The 20,259-nt window shown below is 41.0% G+C and overlaps 1 protein-coding gene across 2 annotated transcripts in view; it reads left to right on the plus strand.

The window, feature by feature from the left end:
* LOC106605659 (VPS10 domain-containing receptor SorCS3) overlaps positions 1 to 20,259 on the plus strand; it is a 78,397-nt gene that overhangs the window by 48,317 nt on the left and 9,821 nt on the right. For both annotated transcript variants that reach the window (XM_045720996.1, XM_045720998.1), the window contains exons 3-13: positions 1,043 to 1,136; positions 1,993 to 2,151; positions 2,375 to 2,448; positions 3,701 to 3,765; positions 4,323 to 4,441; positions 8,509 to 8,598; positions 9,607 to 9,786; positions 10,052 to 10,198; positions 14,511 to 14,613; positions 14,935 to 15,011; positions 15,133 to 15,227. In XM_045720996.1, coding sequence (XP_045576952.1) covers positions 1,043 to 1,136; positions 1,993 to 2,151; positions 2,375 to 2,448; positions 3,701 to 3,765; positions 4,323 to 4,441; positions 8,509 to 8,598; positions 9,607 to 9,786; positions 10,052 to 10,198; positions 14,511 to 14,613; positions 14,935 to 15,011; positions 15,133 to 15,227 — 1,203 coding nt within the window. The remainder of the gene's footprint in view (positions 1 to 1,042; positions 1,137 to 1,992; positions 2,152 to 2,374; positions 2,449 to 3,700; positions 3,766 to 4,322; positions 4,442 to 8,508; positions 8,599 to 9,606; positions 9,787 to 10,051; positions 10,199 to 14,510; positions 14,614 to 14,934; positions 15,012 to 15,132; positions 15,228 to 20,259) is intronic.

Consider the following 20,259-nt stretch of genomic DNA (forward strand, 5'->3'; position numbering starts at 1 on the left):
GGGGTTCACCTTCCAGCAGGACAATGACCCTAAGCATACTGCTAAAGCAACACTCGAATGGTTTAAGGGGAAACATTTAAATGTCTTGGAATGGCCTAGTCAAAGCCCAGACCTCAATCCAATTAAGAATCTGTGGTATGATTTAAAGATTGCTGTACACCAGCGGAACACATCCAACTTGAAGGAGCTGGAGCAGTTTGGCCTTGAAGAATGGGCAAAAATCCCAGTGGCTAGATGTGCCAAGCTTATAGAGACATACCCCAATAGACTTGCAGCTGTTATTCCTACAAAAGGTGGCTTGAATAGTCATGCACGCTCACGTTTTCAGATTGTCTTATTTCTTGTTTATTTCACAATAAAAAATATTTTGCATCTTCAAAGTGGTAGGCATGTTGTGTAAATCAAATGATACAATCCCCCCAAAAATCCATTTTAATTCCAGGTTGTAAGGCAACAAAACAGGAACAATGCCAAGAGGGTGAATGCTTTTGCAAGCCACTGTATTTACCCTTGTCATCGAACAACACAGGAAGTCTTAGCTAAGGGACAGAGAGCGTTCAGAGAAGCAAATGTCTTTCATTTGTTTGTTTCTGGAGGGTAATTCAGCACAGCCTACTGTGTGGACATAGAAGCTTAAATAAAGTTTTCCAGGGATTTAGGTCAAATTTACACTCATCCAGTTTAATAAAGGACCAGACATAACACAATTAATTCACCAAGTTGAGGTAAAACAGACTTGAATTAAATTCTGAAAGGTATATCATTATATGAAAGAATGTAATGTAATGAGACTCTCGTTACATATTGTTTTGAGCTTTATCGAGACAGGAATGAAACAGGTAAGTTAGAGAGACAGTTAGAAGGAAGAACGAAGGGATTGAACCCTGGTCTCTGATGGAGTATGTGGTTAGAGCAGCCGGGTGCGTTACCACTGAACCACAGGCTATGCATGTAGATGTCTGAGTGTTAGACTTACTCCGGCCACATCAATACAGAAAAACGTATAAAGTGGTCCTTACATGGTCTTCTCTACTGTTCACAGATCAGTGGACTATGGGAGCACTTATATTAAACTGAATAATAAGGTTGGGTCAACCTTGGCTTGCCTCTACGTCTGCCCAACCAACAAGAGAAAGGTTTGTTAAACATCTCCATGATAAAGGACTCTAGTGACAAGCAGAGTATTATGTGTTTATCCAGGATGTTTATTGTTAAGTATGTGTAGTGTATTGTTGAGTTAAGACTAGTTTCTAGAATGACGTTAACTCCAGTTAGATGGAGTAGGACTCCAAAGAATGTTACAATGTTTATTATCAGCACCAAACCATTCCATCTTGGTTCTGAACATTGTCAATCTTGGTATATTCACATTGATGAATTCCCAAGCTATTTCTGACAAAAAGGTGCTATCTAGAACCTAAGAGTTTTTCGGCTGTCCCCATAGGAGAACACTTTGAAGAACCATTTTTGTTTCCAGGTAGAACCCTTTTGGGTTCCATGTACTGTAGAACCCTTTCCACAGAGGGTTCTACATGGAACCAAAAAGGGTTCTTCAAAGTGTTCTCCTATGGGGACAGTTGAAGAGCTCTTTTAGGTTCTAGATAACCCTTGTTTTATTAGAGTTTAGTGTCGTTCGACAATCCTACCCAGACACCAGTTCATAAAGATTTCTGCTAACTAACTACCCCACACTCACTAACTACTCCACTATACCCCACACTCACTCACTACAGTACCCCACTCCCTTCAAGCCCACAATAACTAACTGCCTCACTACCGTACTAAAAAACACTAAGATATTTTACCAAAACCTGTTCTGTTGGTCAGTTTATTATTGACTAATGATTTTGGTACATCATGTTGCTTTCATCAACAATGCATTTATACTGCTATTTATTCATAATGTTGTACAATGACATGCAATCATATCCTCCACTGAGCACAATGATCTATACTCTCCCCCCCTCATATCTCTCCCCTTCTGTACTTTAGATAATGATGCTTAGCGACCCAGAGCTGGAACACAGTGTACTCATCAGTTCGGATGAAGGTGCCAGCTTCGAGAAGCATCCCATTAACTTCTACATGGACGGTCTGCTATTTCATCCAACACAGGAAAACTGGCTGCTGGCTAGCAGTCCTGACAACAAGGTAAGCAGCAGGACTTTTAATTCAATGTTGAATGGAAAATAAGTATTTCAAGTTGAAAGAAGTCCAAAGTTGAAAGATACTGCTAAAGTATTGAACAATTCTGTTTTTGTATTTTGTTCTTTCATAAACTGTTCTGCATTACAATCATAAAGGTTGAATGTACAAACTTGATGTGAAGTGTTGCATATTCCATTCATGTTTGATCACATTCATGTATTACCAGGTGTACAGCACAATGGACTTTGGAAGAAAATGGCAGTTGGTTAGTGAGAATGTGACTCCTGGACGGTTCTTCTGGTACAGTATGATTTCATTCCTGCCCGTGTTTGTCATTATTAATTTAGAAACACTCCGTTCTATAATCTCTTTATCATAAATCTAGGAAATATGAGAGAGAATGTTAGCATTTGTGTCTTATATAGAATCTCATATGCAAATTGGAAATGCTATCTTGCAGCTATCTTGAAACATATGATGTATGTAAAGCCCATTGTCTTATAGCCCTGGAATGATGAAGATACAACCACATACCAAATCACCAAGTCCAGTGTGCGGTCAAATGTATTTTTTTTAATTATTAAGATGGAGGTTATGTATGGATCCTTACTCAACTCTGTCAGATGGATTTACTAGAGTATGTCAAAACAGGTCTTGAAAGATTTTGACAACCAACCATAAAGTGTTGGCCTACTGTACTTGAACCCATATCACGTAGCCAGGAATATTGGGCTACTCTTTCTAAAGCCCAAGTCTGACATGTTGTTTTTGCTCGTTGTCGTTCTGTAGTCTCAAGTGCACGGACACAAGGCAGTGAATATTGATGTGATGCAGTTTATCCTGGTCTGTCATGTTGTGTGTCAAACCCAAGTGCCTCTCAAGCTAAGAAAGAAAGGACATTGTTTGGAGCACACCCTACAGGAACAGCAAAAACAATTGATGAATAAGGACAGCATGTGGGGAATAATGGCAACCCACACAAGACTATAATATGCTTGGACAATTTATGATTTTACATATGAAATGTTTAACTGCTTGTATTCACTGCCTGCATTAAATGCTTTTGCATCTATATAATGTTTATAGAATTGTACCATATAACAGAGTTTACCTTGCCTTAATGTCATATTACAAATTATTGATGAGAGAGAAAGAAAGAAGACCACAAACCTAAATAATTGTTGTGTAGTGTGGAGACTTACCCGTCTCTGTCTCCCTTTCTTTACGTTTTCACAAATTACAATTAATTGCTGAGGCTGGTACAAATTGGAAGTTGCCGTAGGACTACAAGAAATGGAAATGTGTTGTCTGTGCTGTAAAGGGAAGCACACTGTAAGGTTGTCCATCACGGGCTGCCACTGTTCTCTTATGGCGATCCCCCTGCGTCTAAATTGCTCCTCTTCCTTCGCATCTTCCCCACTATGCACTTCCCCCTCCTCTTGACCATATTCTTATTTCCCCTCTTCTTCCTCTGAATTGCTGTTCTCCTCTTCCCCTTTCTCATTCTCCTCCTCGTTCGCTTTTTCCTCCACTTCTCTCACCTATGTTGCAGGGCACAAACAGGGCTGGACAGAGAGGCAGATGTGGTCCACATGGAGACCCACATCGCCAAAGGACGTGAGTGCTGCTCTGTAGCTTGCCTCGCTCCCCCGCAGTAGCAGGACCCCATGAATCCATTGCCTCTTATTTAGAGAGAGGTCACTGAAAAGATAGGCTCATTCCTGTCTGCGGGATAGGTACCAGAGGCACTGTAAAGCAGAATATGAATATCTTGACAAATATTGAGCTTTATATAATAGATTGATAGATGTATTTCCCATTTAATCAGTCCCTTATGCTCCATAACAGAACCTCAATTCTATAAAAATATTAACAATATAGACTTTATTCGATCAAACAAATTACCAGGATTCCTTGGTGGGACAAAATACTATTAGTTGTGTGATGTGAGAGAGAATGATTGAATTGTCATCACGTTTTTTGTTTTTGTTTCATTGATTCTCACAGTGCAAGAGGAATGCTATTTTTATCTTGTCCCTGCAAAATTTAGAATAGGTTTGGAAAGTTTTAGTGCCCACTAAAGACAGACAAAAGTCCATTAACTTGTGATTTTTCTTAATTGGTTGGTTGTTCTAAGATTGTTACTGACAACTAATCTAGTTCTCTTCTGTTAGGTGCTCAGTATGTTACGTGCCGCGCTCAACGATGCACAGAATCAAACAGACAATACCTGTTCCCGGGACACATAGACCAAAATTCTCTGGTTGTTCAGGACAACTATGTGTTCGTTCAGGTGTGTACCGTATCTATCAATTACTCCAGCGCATTTTAAGTGTTCACAAAAGGCTTCCGTGTTTCTGTGAACTGTTTTTCTGCCACATCCAATCTGTGTTGTACCACTGAAGTCTACAAAATGGCATTCCTTCCAAACACCTGCTGCACTTATGTCTTGATTTTCTATTGTCCAAGCTGCCTGTGATGTTGAAGGATTTTCTGTCTACTGAAAAACGTTATCACGTCTGCCGAAGGCTTTTCTTGTAATCGGGCAGTGAATCTGTATGGAGTTTGCTGTCATTATTGCCAACAAGGATGACATGAAGTTGGCTGGCGTTAGGCATTGTGTATCATTATTACTGATTTAATTATCACTCTCTCCTGTTGCCATTGATTTCCATTTAAAGTTGTCTGTTTTTCTTTGTCAGTGTTGCTGTTCATCAATTTAAACAGTTTTGCAGTGCTAATGAGGGTTCAGGTTCAATCATAGTGTAACATTATTTAATAATATGATGTTGAAATGGTTTGCTGAGACTTAAGACATACAGTAAGTTTTCTGCAAATGTTCTCTTTTAGTTTGGAATGAGACAGATATCAGATATGTGATGTGGTGTTTATGATGAATGCTGCATCTTGCCTGTAAAAATCATCTTTGTGAGTATGTAGATAAATGGTAGGATTGTACAGTGGTGAGTCTATTTGTTTCAACTCTATCAATTCAGGGATTTAATTGAAAATATTATTTAATGAACAAAATTTTGTAAATAATTAGTAACTGTCTGGGTCATAAATAATTATCCAATACAATGCCTGAATCGAATTGGAGCTGAGATGGACCTGACCCCAGCATCATAGATTTTGCTGAAAATAGCCCAGTTGGACACAGCTGACTCGTTGCAGGTAACTGTGGTGGTACAGATTACTTTCTAGTGACTTTCATTGCTTGGGGCAGTTGGATTTAACTTGACAAAGAGTAATGAGGTTATCGATTGGACTACAACAAAATAAGCAGTCTTCAACACCTCCCGAATGTCTCTTTGGGGAGAAGGAACAGCCAAGTGCAACATCCTCAGAAATCTGTCCTGGGAGAATGCAGTTCATTGATAGATTAGATTATTCCATTAGAGCCGTTTTGTTCGGGTAGCCATTTGTTTACCTGTTCAGGAGTCTTATGGCTTGGGTGTAGCAGCTGTTCATCTCTACAGGATGGGTGTCCCTATGACGGGGGGTCAATGTAAATAGTTCGGGTAGCCGTTTGGTTAGCTGTTCGGGAGTTTTATGGCTTGGGTGTAGAAGCTGTTAACCTCTACAGGATGGGTGTCCCTATGGGATTAGCATGACAGCTGTAAGTAACAGAAAACTTTCCATGGCATAGACATGTCTTATTTGGGCAGTAAGCTTACATTGTTGTTAATCTAACTGCACTGTCCAATTTACAGTAGCTATTACAGTGAAAAAATACCATGCTATTGTTTGAGGAGAGTGCATAACAACAACAAACTTATCACGGCAACTAGTTTGATACATTCACCTCTGAAGGTAAATAATCCATTTACATTCAGTAATCTTGCTCTGATTTGTCATCCTGAGGGTCCTAGAGATAAAATGTAGCATAGTTTTGTTTGATAAAATTCATTTTTATATTAAAATGTAGGAACTTGGTTCTACAGTTTGAACCCCTGCTGTCTATGGCTCCACACCCACCCCTCCCGGCCATCTAGATGTGTGAAAGTTAGTGTATAAGCTAATGAACCATCATGTATGACATTCCTGGGAGTGTATCAACTTACATTTTGTATTGCCATATAATTTTTGTTTGTTCTCTATAGTTATGTACTTGAAAATGTATCAATTGACCAATGTGGCACATTTGGGCAGACTTAACACAAAATATTGTCCAGTATTTCCATGCTTCACTGGAACAATCTGAAGCTTTGCACACACACTGCTTTGAATACAAATCTAAATTGTGCTTAAACTGCAACAATACATTGCATTACAAAGATTATAAAAAAATATATATAATTAAACGCATGTTTTTCTGTTTGTATTATCTTTTACCAGATCTAATGTGTTATATTCTCCTATATTAATTTCACATTTCCACAAACTTCAAAGTGTTTCCTTTCAAATGGTATCAAGAAAATGCATATCCTTGCTTCAGGTTCTGAGCTACAGGCAGTTAGATTTGGGTATGTCATTTTAGGCGAAAATTTAAGAAAGGGTACGATTCTTAAGAGGTTTTTAAGAATCCTTTTGGACCTAGATTTGGCTCTTCGGTACCGCTTACCGTGCGGTAGCAGAGAGAACATTCTATGACTAGGGTGGCTGGAGTCTTTGGCAATTTTTCAAGCCTTCCTCTGACACCGCCTGGTATAGAGGTCCTGGATGGCAGGAAGCTTGGACCCAGTGATGTACTGGGCCATTCGCACTACCCTCTGTAGTCCCTTGCGGTCAGAGGCCGAGCAGTTGCCATACCAGGCGGTAATGCAACCAGCCAGGATGCTCTCGATGGTACAGCTGTAGAACTGTTTAAGGATCTGAGGACCCATGCCAAATCTTTTCAGTCTCCTGAGGGGGAATAGCCGTTGTCATGCCCTCTTCACAACTGTCTTGGTGTGTTTGGACCATGTGGACACCAATGAACTTGAAGCTCTTAACCTGCTCCACTACAGCACCGTCGATGAAAATGGGGGCGTGCTCGGCCCTTCTTTTCCTGTAGTCCATGATCCTCTCATTTGTCTTGATCACGTTGAGGGAGAGGTCTCATCATTGTCGGTGATCAGGCCTACCACTGTTGTATCGTCGACAAACTTAATAATTGTGTTGGGTCGTGCTTCGCCATGCAGTCATGGATGAACAGGGAGTACAGGAGGGGACTGAACACGCACCCCTGAGGGGCCCCCATGAAGATCAGCGTGGCATATGTGTTGTTACCTACCCTTACCACCTGGGGGACGGCCCGTCAGGAAGTCCAGGATCCAGTTGCAGAGGCAGGTGTTTAGTCCCAGGGTCTTTAGCTTAGTGATGAGCTTTGAGAGCACTATGGTGTTGAAAACTGAAATGTAGTCAATGAATAGCATTCTCACATAGGTGTTCCTTTTGTCCAGGTGTGAAAGGGCAGTGTGGAGTGCAATATAATTGCATCATCTGTGGATCTGTTGGGGCGGTATGCAAATTGGAGTTGGTTTAGGGTTTCTGCGATAATGGTGTTGATGTGAGCCATGACCAGCCTTTCAAAGCCCTTCATGGCTACAGACGTGAGTGCTACGGGTCGGAAGTCATTTAGGCAGGTTACCTTGGTGTTCTTGGTCACAGTGACTATGGTGGTCTTCTTGAAACATGTTGGTATTACAATCTTGGTCAGGGACAGGTTGAAAATGTTATTGAAGACACTTGCCAGTTGGTCAGCGCATGCTCAGAGTACACGCCCTTGTAATCTGTCTGGCCCTGCGGCCTTATGAATGTTGACCTATTTAAAGGTCTTACTCACATTGGCTACGGAGAGCGTGATCACACAGTCATCCGGATGCTCTAATGTAGTGTGTTTGGTGCTAGCAGGACATCTAATACACATTTAGAGGACACAACTATTTCTAAAGTAATCGTAAATACAGTGGTATGTCATTTGGATGTCTTTGTATAAACTTGTATTGCCTTCTATGTGTTGTAGCATCAAGTCCCTAAATTATGAAAATGTTTCTGATTTGAAATTGATTTCCACATTATATTTGTTTTAATTATTGTAATGAAGTGTCTAAACTCGACTTACCTGAACGGGATTTAAGTTTTACCTAGTTTTCGACTTCCAGAAGGTAGTTTCATTCCAATGATGTAGGTCTGAAAAAGACTAGAGTTCTTCTGTGGGGTTAGTCAGTGTTTCCACCATCTTAAGTCGAGGTGGAGTAAAATGAAATGGGTGTGTTAAAATCAGTGACATTTCAAATGGATTAATTCTAATGAACGCCAGCATGCCTGAAACATCGATGATTTTAACATACTTAATCAAATTTTTACTTTACAAGCGAGAATTGTGCTTACTCGCCCACAAGAGCTATTGAAACAAGACCTATTTTTCTTCTTCAGGTTACCAATTCAGGGCAGGCGAGTTACTTTGTGTCCTATATGAGGGAATCATTCAAACAAATTCAACTACCCAAATACTGTCTTCCCAAGGTAAGCATCACACTACCCAAATACACCTTGCAATAAATACAGCAGCAGGTTGAGGACATTTTCATTTCTGAAGCCTCCCTTTACTTACTCTGAGGTACACTGCTGTCTGTGGAGACAGAATGCTGCTCATCTTGAAGCACACAGACGATGGATACTCTCTCACTTGTTATTTATCTCTGTTGCTCTACAGTATATTTAGCTCCATCCATCTGTATGACTGTCTATTTAGAGAGTTTATTTTCAAAACACTATATCTGCTAATTTTTCACATTATTATTATTTATTGGAAATTATAGCTTATGGGAATCTTATTGTGTGTGTATAAAATACTGCTCTCAGATTTTAAATGAATAGATTTTCGATTCATATGATTCTTTTATTTTTTGGCAAAACTCTATATATCCATTGTTTAGCTGGAATGGAATGTTCGTATTCTGTAAATTTCACTGTGATATGTGGTTGTCTCTCCTAGCTATTTTAAGATGAATGGAATTACTGTAAGTGACTTTGGATAGGAGCATCTGCTAAATGTCTCAAATGTAAATGTTTTACACACAGATCTCATATTACTATACTATATTTTTTTTTTCTAAAAATGTTAAATATTGATGTCACAATATTGATGTCATTTGTACAGTTCTTTATAAAAATGTGTGTTATTTGTTAAATTTCACTTTGTAAAGCCTAGCAGTACTACTTATTTATCTGAGAGTGAGGCAGATATATAGAATTTAGTAAAGAAACATGATTATTTGTCTCTCTGAAATGAAACCAATCAAGTGTTCGATTTTTTACAAATGCATGTTTGTCATTGAACAACCCCATGCCACAATTAGATTGTGAAAAGACACACCAATCACACCAATTCATATTTTCTTTAAACAATAAAAGCTCATTTACCAACATTTCTGAAAATGTATGTATAGTGTTTTGGAATGAAACTCTTAATTTGTCTCTATCTACCCGCCTGTCTATTCACCCTTCCATGCTCTCTCTCTCATCTAACAGGACATGCACATCATCAGTACAGATAAGAAGCAGGTGTTTGCGGCTGTACAGGAGTGGAACCAGAATTACACCTACAGCCTGTATATCTCAGACTCTCCAGGGGTCTACTTCACTCTGTCTTTAGAGAACCTCAGGACCAGAAGAGAGCCAGGTGGAAATTTACTGGTCGACATGTATAAGGTACATTTACTATATGTGTATGTAAGACACTCTCCCTGTGGAAGGACCTCCATAAGGCGCTCTTAGTTAAACCATTTTACTATGTTAAGTACCGTTTGTTTGGTACCTCTGAAGGCACACTTCCTATGTATGATTTAATCTCCGCTGTATTTTTGCATAGTGCAAGGACTTTTCATAACCATAACCAAGTTGTTTAAATAATGATATACACTCTCTCAATGTGATGACGCTTTTCTTTAATCTGTTTGGCTTATTGTCATTCTAGGTAGAAGGAATAAACGGCATATTTTTTGCCAACAAATTGGTGGACCATGAAGTGAAGACTTTCATTACCTATAACAAGGGTCAGACCTGGGCCCTTCTGCAAGCCCCTAACACCGATGTGGCTGGAAACAGTCTGCACTGCATCCTGGTGAGCTGAAGTCATTGGAGTGGATGATACTGCTTCTTAAAGTATTCATTCATCAAATGTTTTAACCCACCGGAAGCTTGTTGATTTAATAGTAAGAGTTGTTCATGGCAGTTGCCTGGTCTCTAATCAGTTTTACCTTTTACTTATCTACATTGTCAGGCAAAGGGTCGGTAAGGGAATCTCATCCTAGACGTGTAGTTCAATACATTCCAGTCTATCAAGCGGTTCAAAATCTACATTAACCTCAAATATTTCAATTTGACAACTTAATCACTGTAAATACATCACCCTAATGAAAGTTACATTACAGTAAATGGCAGTTAGACAGTGCCCCATGGTGATCTGTGTTAGATATGTTTGATATTCATTTAAATAATCTATTCTTATATGAAAAGCGAGTTAATATAATATGCACATATTATGCATTTTTAAAAGAATGTATAATATGGCTCAGACACGAGACGTATGTGGCAGGGTCTGCAGGCAATTACGGACTAGAAAAAGAAAACCAGCCATGTCACAGACACCGACGTCTTGCTTCCAGACAAACTAAACACCTTCTTTGCCCGCTTTGAGGATAATACAGTGCCACCGAGGACTGCGGAACCTCCTTCTCCGTGGCCGACGTGAGTAAGACATTTAAACGTGTTAACCCTCGCAAGGCTGTTGGCCCAGACGGCATCCCTAGCCGCGTCCTCAGAGCATGCGCAGACCAGCTGGCTGGTGTGTTTACGGACATATTCAATCACTCCCTATGCCAGTCTGCTGTCCCCACATGCTTCAAGATGGCCATCATTGTTCCTGTACTCAAGAAGGCAAATATTACTGAACTAAATGACTATCGCCCCGTAGCACTCACTTCAGTCATCATGAAGTACTTTGAGAGACAAGTCAAGGATCATATCACCTCCACCTTACCTGCTACCTGCACAGGCATTTCGCTACACTCACATTAACATTGCTAACCATTTGTATGTGACCAATACAATTTTATTGGATTTGAGAGGAAAAATGTGTATAATTGTCACACCCTGATCAGTGTCATTTGTCCTCGTTATTGTCTCCACCCCCTCCAGGTGTCGCTTGTTTTCCCCAGTGTATTTATCCCTGTTTCCTGTCTCTCTGTGCCAGTTCGTCTTGTATGTTTCCAAGTCAACCAGCATTTTTCCCGTTCTCCTGCTTTTTGCATTCTCCTATTTCTAGTCCTCCTGGTTTTGACCCTTGCCTGTTTCTGGACTTTGTACCCGCCTGCCTGACCACGAGCCTGTCTGCCACTCTGTACCTCCTGGACTCTGATCTGGTTTTTATCTTTTTGCCTGTCCACGACCATTCTCTTGCCTACCCCTTTGGATTAATAAACATTGTATGACTCCAACCATCTGCCTCCTGTGTCTGCAATTGGGTCTCACCTTGTGCCTTGATAATAATAATGTTTTTGTCTGTCATACAAATTGCCTCCCCTCTGGGGGAATTACATCAGAGACATTAGTAATTTAGATGTATCAGTAAATGAAGCAATTTGGTCAGATTAGTCTTTGCACCTTGGATACATTTTTTTTATTACATGGCTTGTTTGCTTCAGAATGGAACAGCCAGCTCCAATGTCCTTTGTAGCCAGTTTAAATCTGTTGGTGAAAAATATTCAAATGTTGATTTGTTTCATAAATGGTCTTTGCAAACTTCCTTTTCAAAGAGATTAGTTTGAACACAGAGTCATATATAAATGAGTCAGATATACACTGAGTATACAAAACATTAAGGATACCTTCTCTTTCCATGAAATAGACTGACCAGGTGAATCCAGGTAAAAGCTATGATCCCTTATTGATGTCACTTGTTAAATCCACTTCAATCAGTGTAGATGAAGGGGAAGAGACAAGTTAAAGAAGGATGTTTAAGCCTTGAGACAATTGTGTATGTGTGCCATTCAGAGGGTGAATAGGAAAGACAAAATATTGAAGTGCCTTTGAACTAGGCATGGTAGTACGTGCCAGGCGCACCGGTTTGTGCAAAGAACTGCAACACAGCTTGGGTTTTCACGCTCAACAGTTTCCCATGTGTATCAAGAATGGTCCACCACTCAAAGGACATCAATCCAACTTGACACTACTGTGGGAGGCATTGGAGTCAACATGGGCCAGCATCCCTGTGAAATGCTCCAGGGAGGGTGTGGGGGGGGGGGGTGTTCCTAATCTTTTGTATACCTAGTATAGATCCTTATAAGATGCATTTTATTTGATGTCTTGGTTTAGGCCCAGTGGCGATTTTAGCATGTAAATCTTGGTGGGCCCAAAAAATATATACAGTATATATGTTTTGACGCATGCCAGCAAAGCCACTACACAACACAACACTAAACAATACATTAATTGCACTAGAACGGTGACAAACGGTACCCACAAACTGTTAGGGCCTACATAAAGCTTTCCCAACAGCAGACCCAACACCTTACCACTGCCACACCTGGCTATCAGCAGAGCCTTGTCTGGCAGCAAAACAGTTCATTAAGCCTAATTTACAACTGATATGGTTGACTTGCTTAAACAAATTTGGTTTCTACTGACAATTGAGATGTACAATCTATAGCGTAAGGGGACGACGAGCGGATAAGCGGAAATCCGTAATTTCGAATAAAACGTTAATGAGCGAGCTAGGACGGACATAGTCAATATAACTATTTGTTCAGCACTTTTGAAATGTACGGTGACAGAATTCAGAACATGGACCATTTTTTACAGTATTCTCCCTGTACACCAAGTCAGAATGGTAGGATAAATAAATGGGGCATGTAAGCAGACAATGAAAGTTCTTACAATATTCAATGATTACATTTCTCTAAAACAGCGCTATAGGCTACATGTTCACCACCAAGTCAGAACAATAGGCTAAATTATAAGGGGGACATTGACAAAATTCTTAGGGTGATGTACATGGGTTACTAACAGCTTGCTACACAACATACAGTATGCTTAGTATTACAATGGTAGGGCATACAATACTGCCCTACCAAGCAAAAAGGCAGTAACTGCTCATAGTGTGGAACTGAGAAAAATGGCTTTTATTTACCTTGGTTTCACAGTAACCTAGTACAGTTACTGCTAATATGACCCCCATTTTCACCAAAACACAATACAATAGAGGCAGGATACTTGTACACATGATTAAGCATGTATTTAATGTTGCAAAAATGACAACTCATTTTCGGCCAAATGAGCAGTTACTGCCTTTTTGCTTGGTAGGGCAGAATACATTTTTGGACTCACCTTGTTGTGCTGTGCTCACTTGAACAGGAACAGGCGCGGCAGTCCTTTGTGGGCATATTTTGTCATCAAAGTCTGTCATTCTCTGAATTTATGGTGCTTTCAAGACAACTGCCAACTCTGAAAAAAACAAGGTTGAATCATGATGACGTCAGTGATCTTCAGGTCGGAGCTCTAGAAAGAGGCCTGAGTTCCCGACTTTCAATTCTGAGTTGGTTGACCATTCAAAATGTATTTTCCCAGTCGGAGCTATTTTTTTCTCCAGAGTTCCCAGTTGTCTTGAACTCATTGAAATCTGAGATTTCCTAGTTCCGAGTTTCCAGTTGTTTTGAGTGCGGCAGAAGTCATGCTGGATTGACAGCATGGCCAATGTTGAATGTTTATTCTTTTAAGCTTGGAAAAGAGACCCTTAAACCCATACTTGGACCACACACCCACTCCACCGAATAGCAGGCTAGTGATTGCTTGCAGTTAGCCACTGATTCCTTCTAAACCACTCATTGTTGAATTTGCGATTTCCAACTTGTTGTGTAATGTTTATGTCCAATGGCCAACGAGTACCGATTTGCTTTATCTATGATTTCTCTTCATTATTTATCTTCATATGACAAGGGTTGAAAAGGATTTGCCAGTAGATTGTCTGCTAGCTTGATGATGACTGCTAGCTTGCTAGCTAAGATTTTGGAAGTATAATCAAAGCTACTATAGAACGTGATTTGACTTCATTTTATCTGTGGCCAATTATCTTGAGCCTTCTTCGATGGGCACTTCTAATGTAACTCAATGGCAGCACCCATGGGGCTTGAAGTTTTTAGCTCTACCCGTAGATTTTGCGGTGATGTAGTGTCCCCGTGAGTGACAGAACACTGAGCCAATCATGGCGCAACTAGAGAATATTACCAACCCCTATGCTCTGTATTTTCCGCTGGCAGCCCCACCAGCACAGAAACACCTGCATTTTGGAGCTGCCTTACTCAAGAAAGGCCCTGAAAAACGGGTCGCCACTGTTTAGGCCTATGTCTAAATGGAATCCATTGTGTTTGTTTTGGCAGCCATTTTGTTCTCTGCATCTGCACCTGGATATGCCTGTGAACCCTTACCTGCCTGGACGCATCTTCAGTAAGGACTCAGCACCAGGGATCATCGTAGCCACAGGTAGGACAGAAGCTGAAAAGGTTTATACTGCATGATATTTGAGTTCTAGCAACAAAATTGTAAAGACAGGCACAGCTGATAACATTGTGCAAGCTTTTATCTGTGGTACTGTAGAAATTTGAAAAATCTTCAAATAGAATACAGATCAATAAAAGTGTTCATAATGGGATCAAGTCCTCCAATGACTGGTGGCAGTCTAAAATAAAATAAAATGAGCTGCATAGCTATGAAAATGTTATGATCATTTATTTTCTTTGCAAATATGTATCTTTACTATGCAAATATACCGGTATATGAATTCAGATTTTCTTTTTTTTCCAGGCAACATTGGTACAGAGCTGTCCTCCACTAACCTTGGAATGTTTATAACATCTGATGCCGGCAATAGCTGGAGACAGGTGAGACCCATCTTTGCCTCAAATGGGCTCCAACTACAGTCCGATTTTCCTAAATATGCATTATGAATATGAAAAACTATTGATGTAAATCATATGTTTATTGTCTTCTACTTTTTATTAGATATTTGAAGAAGAACTTGGTGTTTGGTTTCTTGACAATGGAGGTGCTTTAGTTGCAGTGTCTTTAGTTGCAACAGTACCCATCCGGCACATATGGTATGTTCATTGTAATTATACTGTAGAGTACAGTGCCTTCAGAAAGTATTCACACCCTTTGACTTTTTCCACGTTTTGTTGTTACAAAGTGGGATAAAAATGAATTTAATACTCCCAAATGTAGAATAACAATTCTAATATTTATTAAACATTTATGAAAAATAAAACAGTAATATATCTTGATTAGATAACTATTAACTCCTTTATACAATGCATGTTAGAAACACCTTTGGCAGAAAATTACAGCTTTGAGCCTTTTTGGGTAAGTCTGAGACCTTTGCACACTTGGATTGTACAATATTTGCTCATTATTCTTCAAAAAATAATTGAAGCTCCATCAAGTTGGTTGTTGATCATTGCTAGAAACCATTTGCATGTCTTGCCATAGATTTTCTAGCCACTTTAGGTCAAAACTGTAACTAGGCCTCTCAGGAACATTCAATGGTGTCTTGGTAAGCAACTCCAGTATAGATTTGGCTTTGTGATTTAGGTTATTGTCCTGCTTAAAGGTGAATTCATCTCCCAGTGTATATTGGAAAGAAGACTGAACCAGGTTTTCCTGGTTTGCATTATTTTGTTTAATTTTGTCTCGGATAACTCCCTAGTCCTTGCCAATGACAAGCAGACCCAGTCCTTGCTGATGACAAGGCCGCCTCGCTTCGCGTTCTTAGGAAACTATGCAGTATTTTGTTTTTTTTGATGTGTTATTTCTTACATTGTTACCCCAGGAAATCTTAAGTTTTATTACATACAGCCGGGAGGAACTATTGGATATAAGAGCAACGTTAACTCACTAACATTATGACCAGGAATACGACTTTCCCGAAGCGGATCCTCTGTTTGGTCCACCACCCAGGACAATGGATCGGATCCCAGCCGGAGACCCAAAACAATGGCGCCACAGAAGGGGCAGACGGAGCGGTCTTCTGGTCAGGCTCCGTAGACGGGCACATCGCGCACAGCTCCCGAGAATACTATTCGCCAATGTCCAGTCTCTTGACAACAAAGTAGACGAAATCCGAGCAAGGGTTGCCTTCCAGAGAGACATCAGACATTATAGCGTTCTTTATTTCATGGAAAAATGTCTCAATTGGGGAACGTCATCAGAGTCGGTAGAGCCACCTGGTTTCTTCACGCATCGCGCCGACAGAAACAAACATCTCTCTGGTAAGAAGAAGGGCGGGGGTGTATGCCTTATGATTAACGAGATGTGGTGTGATCGTAACAACATACAGGATCTCAAGTCCTTTTGTTCACCTGACCTAGAATTCCTTACAATCAAATGCCGACCGCTTTATCTACCAAGAGAATTCTCTTCGATCAAAGAACTGCATTGGACTCTATGTAAACTGGAAACCACATATCCTGAGGCTGCATTTATTGTAACTGGGGATTTTTTAACAAGGCTAATCTGAAAACAAGGCTCCCTAAATTTTATCAGCATATCGACTGCGCAACCCGGGCTGGCAAAACCCTGGATCATTGTTATTCTAACTTCTGCGACGCATACAAAGCCCTCCCCCACCCTCCGTTCGGAAAATCTGACCACGACTCCCAACCTATAGACAGAAACTGAAACAGGAAACGCCCATGCTCAGGTCTGTTCAACGCTGGTCTGACCAATCGGATTCCACGAGTCAAGATTGCTTCGATCACGTGGACTGTGATATGTTCCGCATAGCGTCATCAATAACATTGATGAATACGCTGATTCGGTGAGCGAGTTTATTAGCCAGTGCATCGGTGATGTTGTACCCACAACGTCTATTAAAACATTCCCCAACCAGAAACCGTGGATTGATGGCAGCATTCGTGCAAAACTGAAAGCGCAATCCACTGCTTTTAATCAGGGCAAGGTGACCGGAAACATGACCGAATACAAACAGTGTAGCTATTCCCTCCGCAAGGCAATCAAACAAGCTAAGCGTCAGTATAGAGACAAAGTAGAGTCGCAATTCAACGGCTCAGACACGAGAGGTATGTGGCAGGGTCTACAGTCAATCACGGACTACAAAAGGAAAACCAGCCCCGTCGCTGACCACGATGTCTTGCTCCCAGACAAACTAAACAACTTCTTTGCTCACTTTGAGGACAATACAGTGCCACCAACACGGCCCGCTACCAAAACCTGCAGGCTCTCCTTCACTGCTGCCAACATGAGTAAAACATTTAAACGTTTTAACCCTCGCAAGGCTGCCGGCCCAGACGGCATCCCTAGCCGCGTCCTCAGAGCATGCGCAGACCAGTTGGCTAGTGTGTTTACGGACATATTCAATCAATCCTTATCCAAGTCTGCTGTTCCCACATGCTTCAAGAGGGCCACCATTGTTCCTGTTCCCAAGAAAGCTAAGGTAAATGAGCTAAATGACTATCGCCCAGTAGCACTCACTTCCGTCATCATGAAGTGCTTTGAGAGACTTGTCAAGGACCATATCACCTCTACGCTACTTGACACCCTAGACCCACTCCAATTTTCTTACTGCCCCAATAGGTCCACAGACGACGCAATCGCAATCATACTGCACACTGCCCTAACCCATCTGGACAAGAGGAATACCTATGTAAGAATGATGTTCATCGACTACAGCTCAGCATTTAACACTATAGTACCCTCCAAACTCGTCATTAAGCTCGAGACCCTGGGTCTCGACCCCGCCCTGTGCAACTGGGTCCTGGACTTCCTGATGGGCCGCCCCCAGGTGGTTAGGGTAGGAAACAACATCTCCACCCCGCTGATCCTCAACACTGGGGCCCCACAAGGGTGCGTTCTCAGCCCTCTCCTGTACTCCCTGTTCACCCACGACTGCGTGGCCATGCATGCCTCCAACTCAATCATCAAGTTTGCAGACGACACTACAGTGGTAGGCTTGATTACCAACAACAACGAGACGGCTTACAGGGAGGAGGTGAGGGCCCTCGGAGTGTGGTGTCAGGAAAATAACCTCACACTCAATGTCAACAAAAAAAGGAGATGATCGGGGAGCAGCCCCCTATCCACATTGACGGGACAGTAGTGGAGAAGGTGGAAAGTTTTAAGTTCCTCGGCGTACATATCACGGACAAACTGAAATGGTCCACCCAATCCAGCTACGAACTGGTCCGTTTGGTACAATGTTGTGAAACTCATGAGAGACAATACGGCCATATTACCATAATAAGGTTTATATACTAGCCTCAGCGATGAGACTTACATCTAATGGTTGTATACAATTAATGAATAAGGATAAACCTATTTGGAATATGTTGGGATGCTTGTAAGATGTTAATGTGAGAGAATTGTATTTTCTGTTTAAAGTTTTACCAAGTCACCGGCACGCCCCCAGGGACACAGACAGGAAAAGGCATCATGTGACAGCCTTTTCTACGTTCAGTATATGATGTCAATACTGCCCCCTAGCCCCAACAGGTTAATCACGTAATAATAATTACAGAGTTATTTGATAAACCTGTCTTCAGGTTTAATGATGGCCAAAGACACGACACTTATGATAACTACAACTTCTGCTACAAGACCATGGTGCTTGCCTACGGAGCTGTGAGGGGAACGGCACCTCCGTACCTTCAGGCTCTGATCAGGCCCTACACCCAAAGAAGGGCACTGCGTTCATCCACCTCTGGCCTGCTGGCCCCCCTACCTCTGCGGAAGCACAGTTCCCGCTCAGCCCAGTCAAAACTGTTCGCTGCTCTGGCACCCCAATGGTGGAACAAGCTCCCTCACGACGCCAGGACAGCGGAGTCAATCACCACCTTCCGTAGACACCTGAAACCCCACCTCTTTAAGGAATACCTGGGATAGGATAAAGTAATCCTTCTAACCCCCCCCCCAAAAAAAAAAGATATAGATGTACTATTGTAAAGTGGTTGTTCCACTGGATATCATAAGGTGAATGCACCAATTTGTAAGTCGCTCTGGATAAGAGCGTCTGCTAAATGACGTAAATGTAAATGTACAATGTTGTTGATCAATCCTCAGTTTTCTTATATCACAACCATTCAACTCTGTAACTGTTTTAAAATCACCATTGGCCTCATGTTGAAATCCCTGAGCAGTTTCCTTCCTCTCCAGCAACTGAGTTAGGAATGACGCCTATATCTTTGTAGTGACTGGGTGTATTGATACACCATCCAAAGCCTCATTAATAACTTCACCATGCTCAAAGGGATATTCAGCATCTGTTTTTTTATCTTAACAAATATTTGCGAGGAATTGAAAAACCCTGTCTTTGTGGTTGAATCTGTGCTTAAAATTCACTACTCTATTGAGGGACCTTACAGATAATTGAATGTGTGGGGTACAGAGATAGGGAGTTATTTAAAAAATCATGTTAACCACTATTGAACACATTTTTTAAGCACATTTTTACTCCTGAACTTATCTAGGTTTGCCATAGGAAAGGGGTTGAATACTTGTTGACTCAAGACATTTCAGCTTTTCATTTTTTCTTAATTTGGAAAATGTTCTACCAAAAAATTCTAACTTTGACATTAAAACCTGTTGGGGGATAGGGGGCAGTATTTGCACGGCCGGATAAAAAACATACCAGATTTAATCTGGTTACTACTCCTGCCCAGTAACTAGAATATGCATATAATTAGTAGATTTGGATAGAAAACACTCTAAAGTTTCTAAAACTGTTTGAATGGTGTCTGTGAGTATAACAGAACTCATATGGCAGGCCAAAACCTGAGAAGATTCCATGCAGGAAGTGGAAATCTGATTTGTGGAATCACCTTCAACACTTTGCCTATGAAACACACCGTGAGTTAGGATTCATTTAGCACTTCCTAAGGCTTCCACTAGATGTCTTTACAAAGTGGTTTGAGTCTTCTCCTGTAAAAACTGACCGAACGAGAAGGCTGTAAACTAGGTCACAGGCGGATGGCCATGTCTACTATGACGCGCATGCGTGTGGGGACCCTTTCTTTCCGAAACGTTTTATAAGACAATGCAATCGTCCGCCTTGAATATTATTGAAGTTCTGATTGAAAAAGGCCCTAAAGACTTATGCTATACAACGTTTGACATGTTTGA

Source organism: Salmo salar, chromosome ssa01, assembly GCF_905237065.1.
Source record: "Salmo salar chromosome ssa01, Ssal_v3.1, whole genome shotgun sequence".
NCBI lineage: Eukaryota > Metazoa > Chordata > Actinopteri > Salmoniformes > Salmonidae > Salmo > Salmo salar.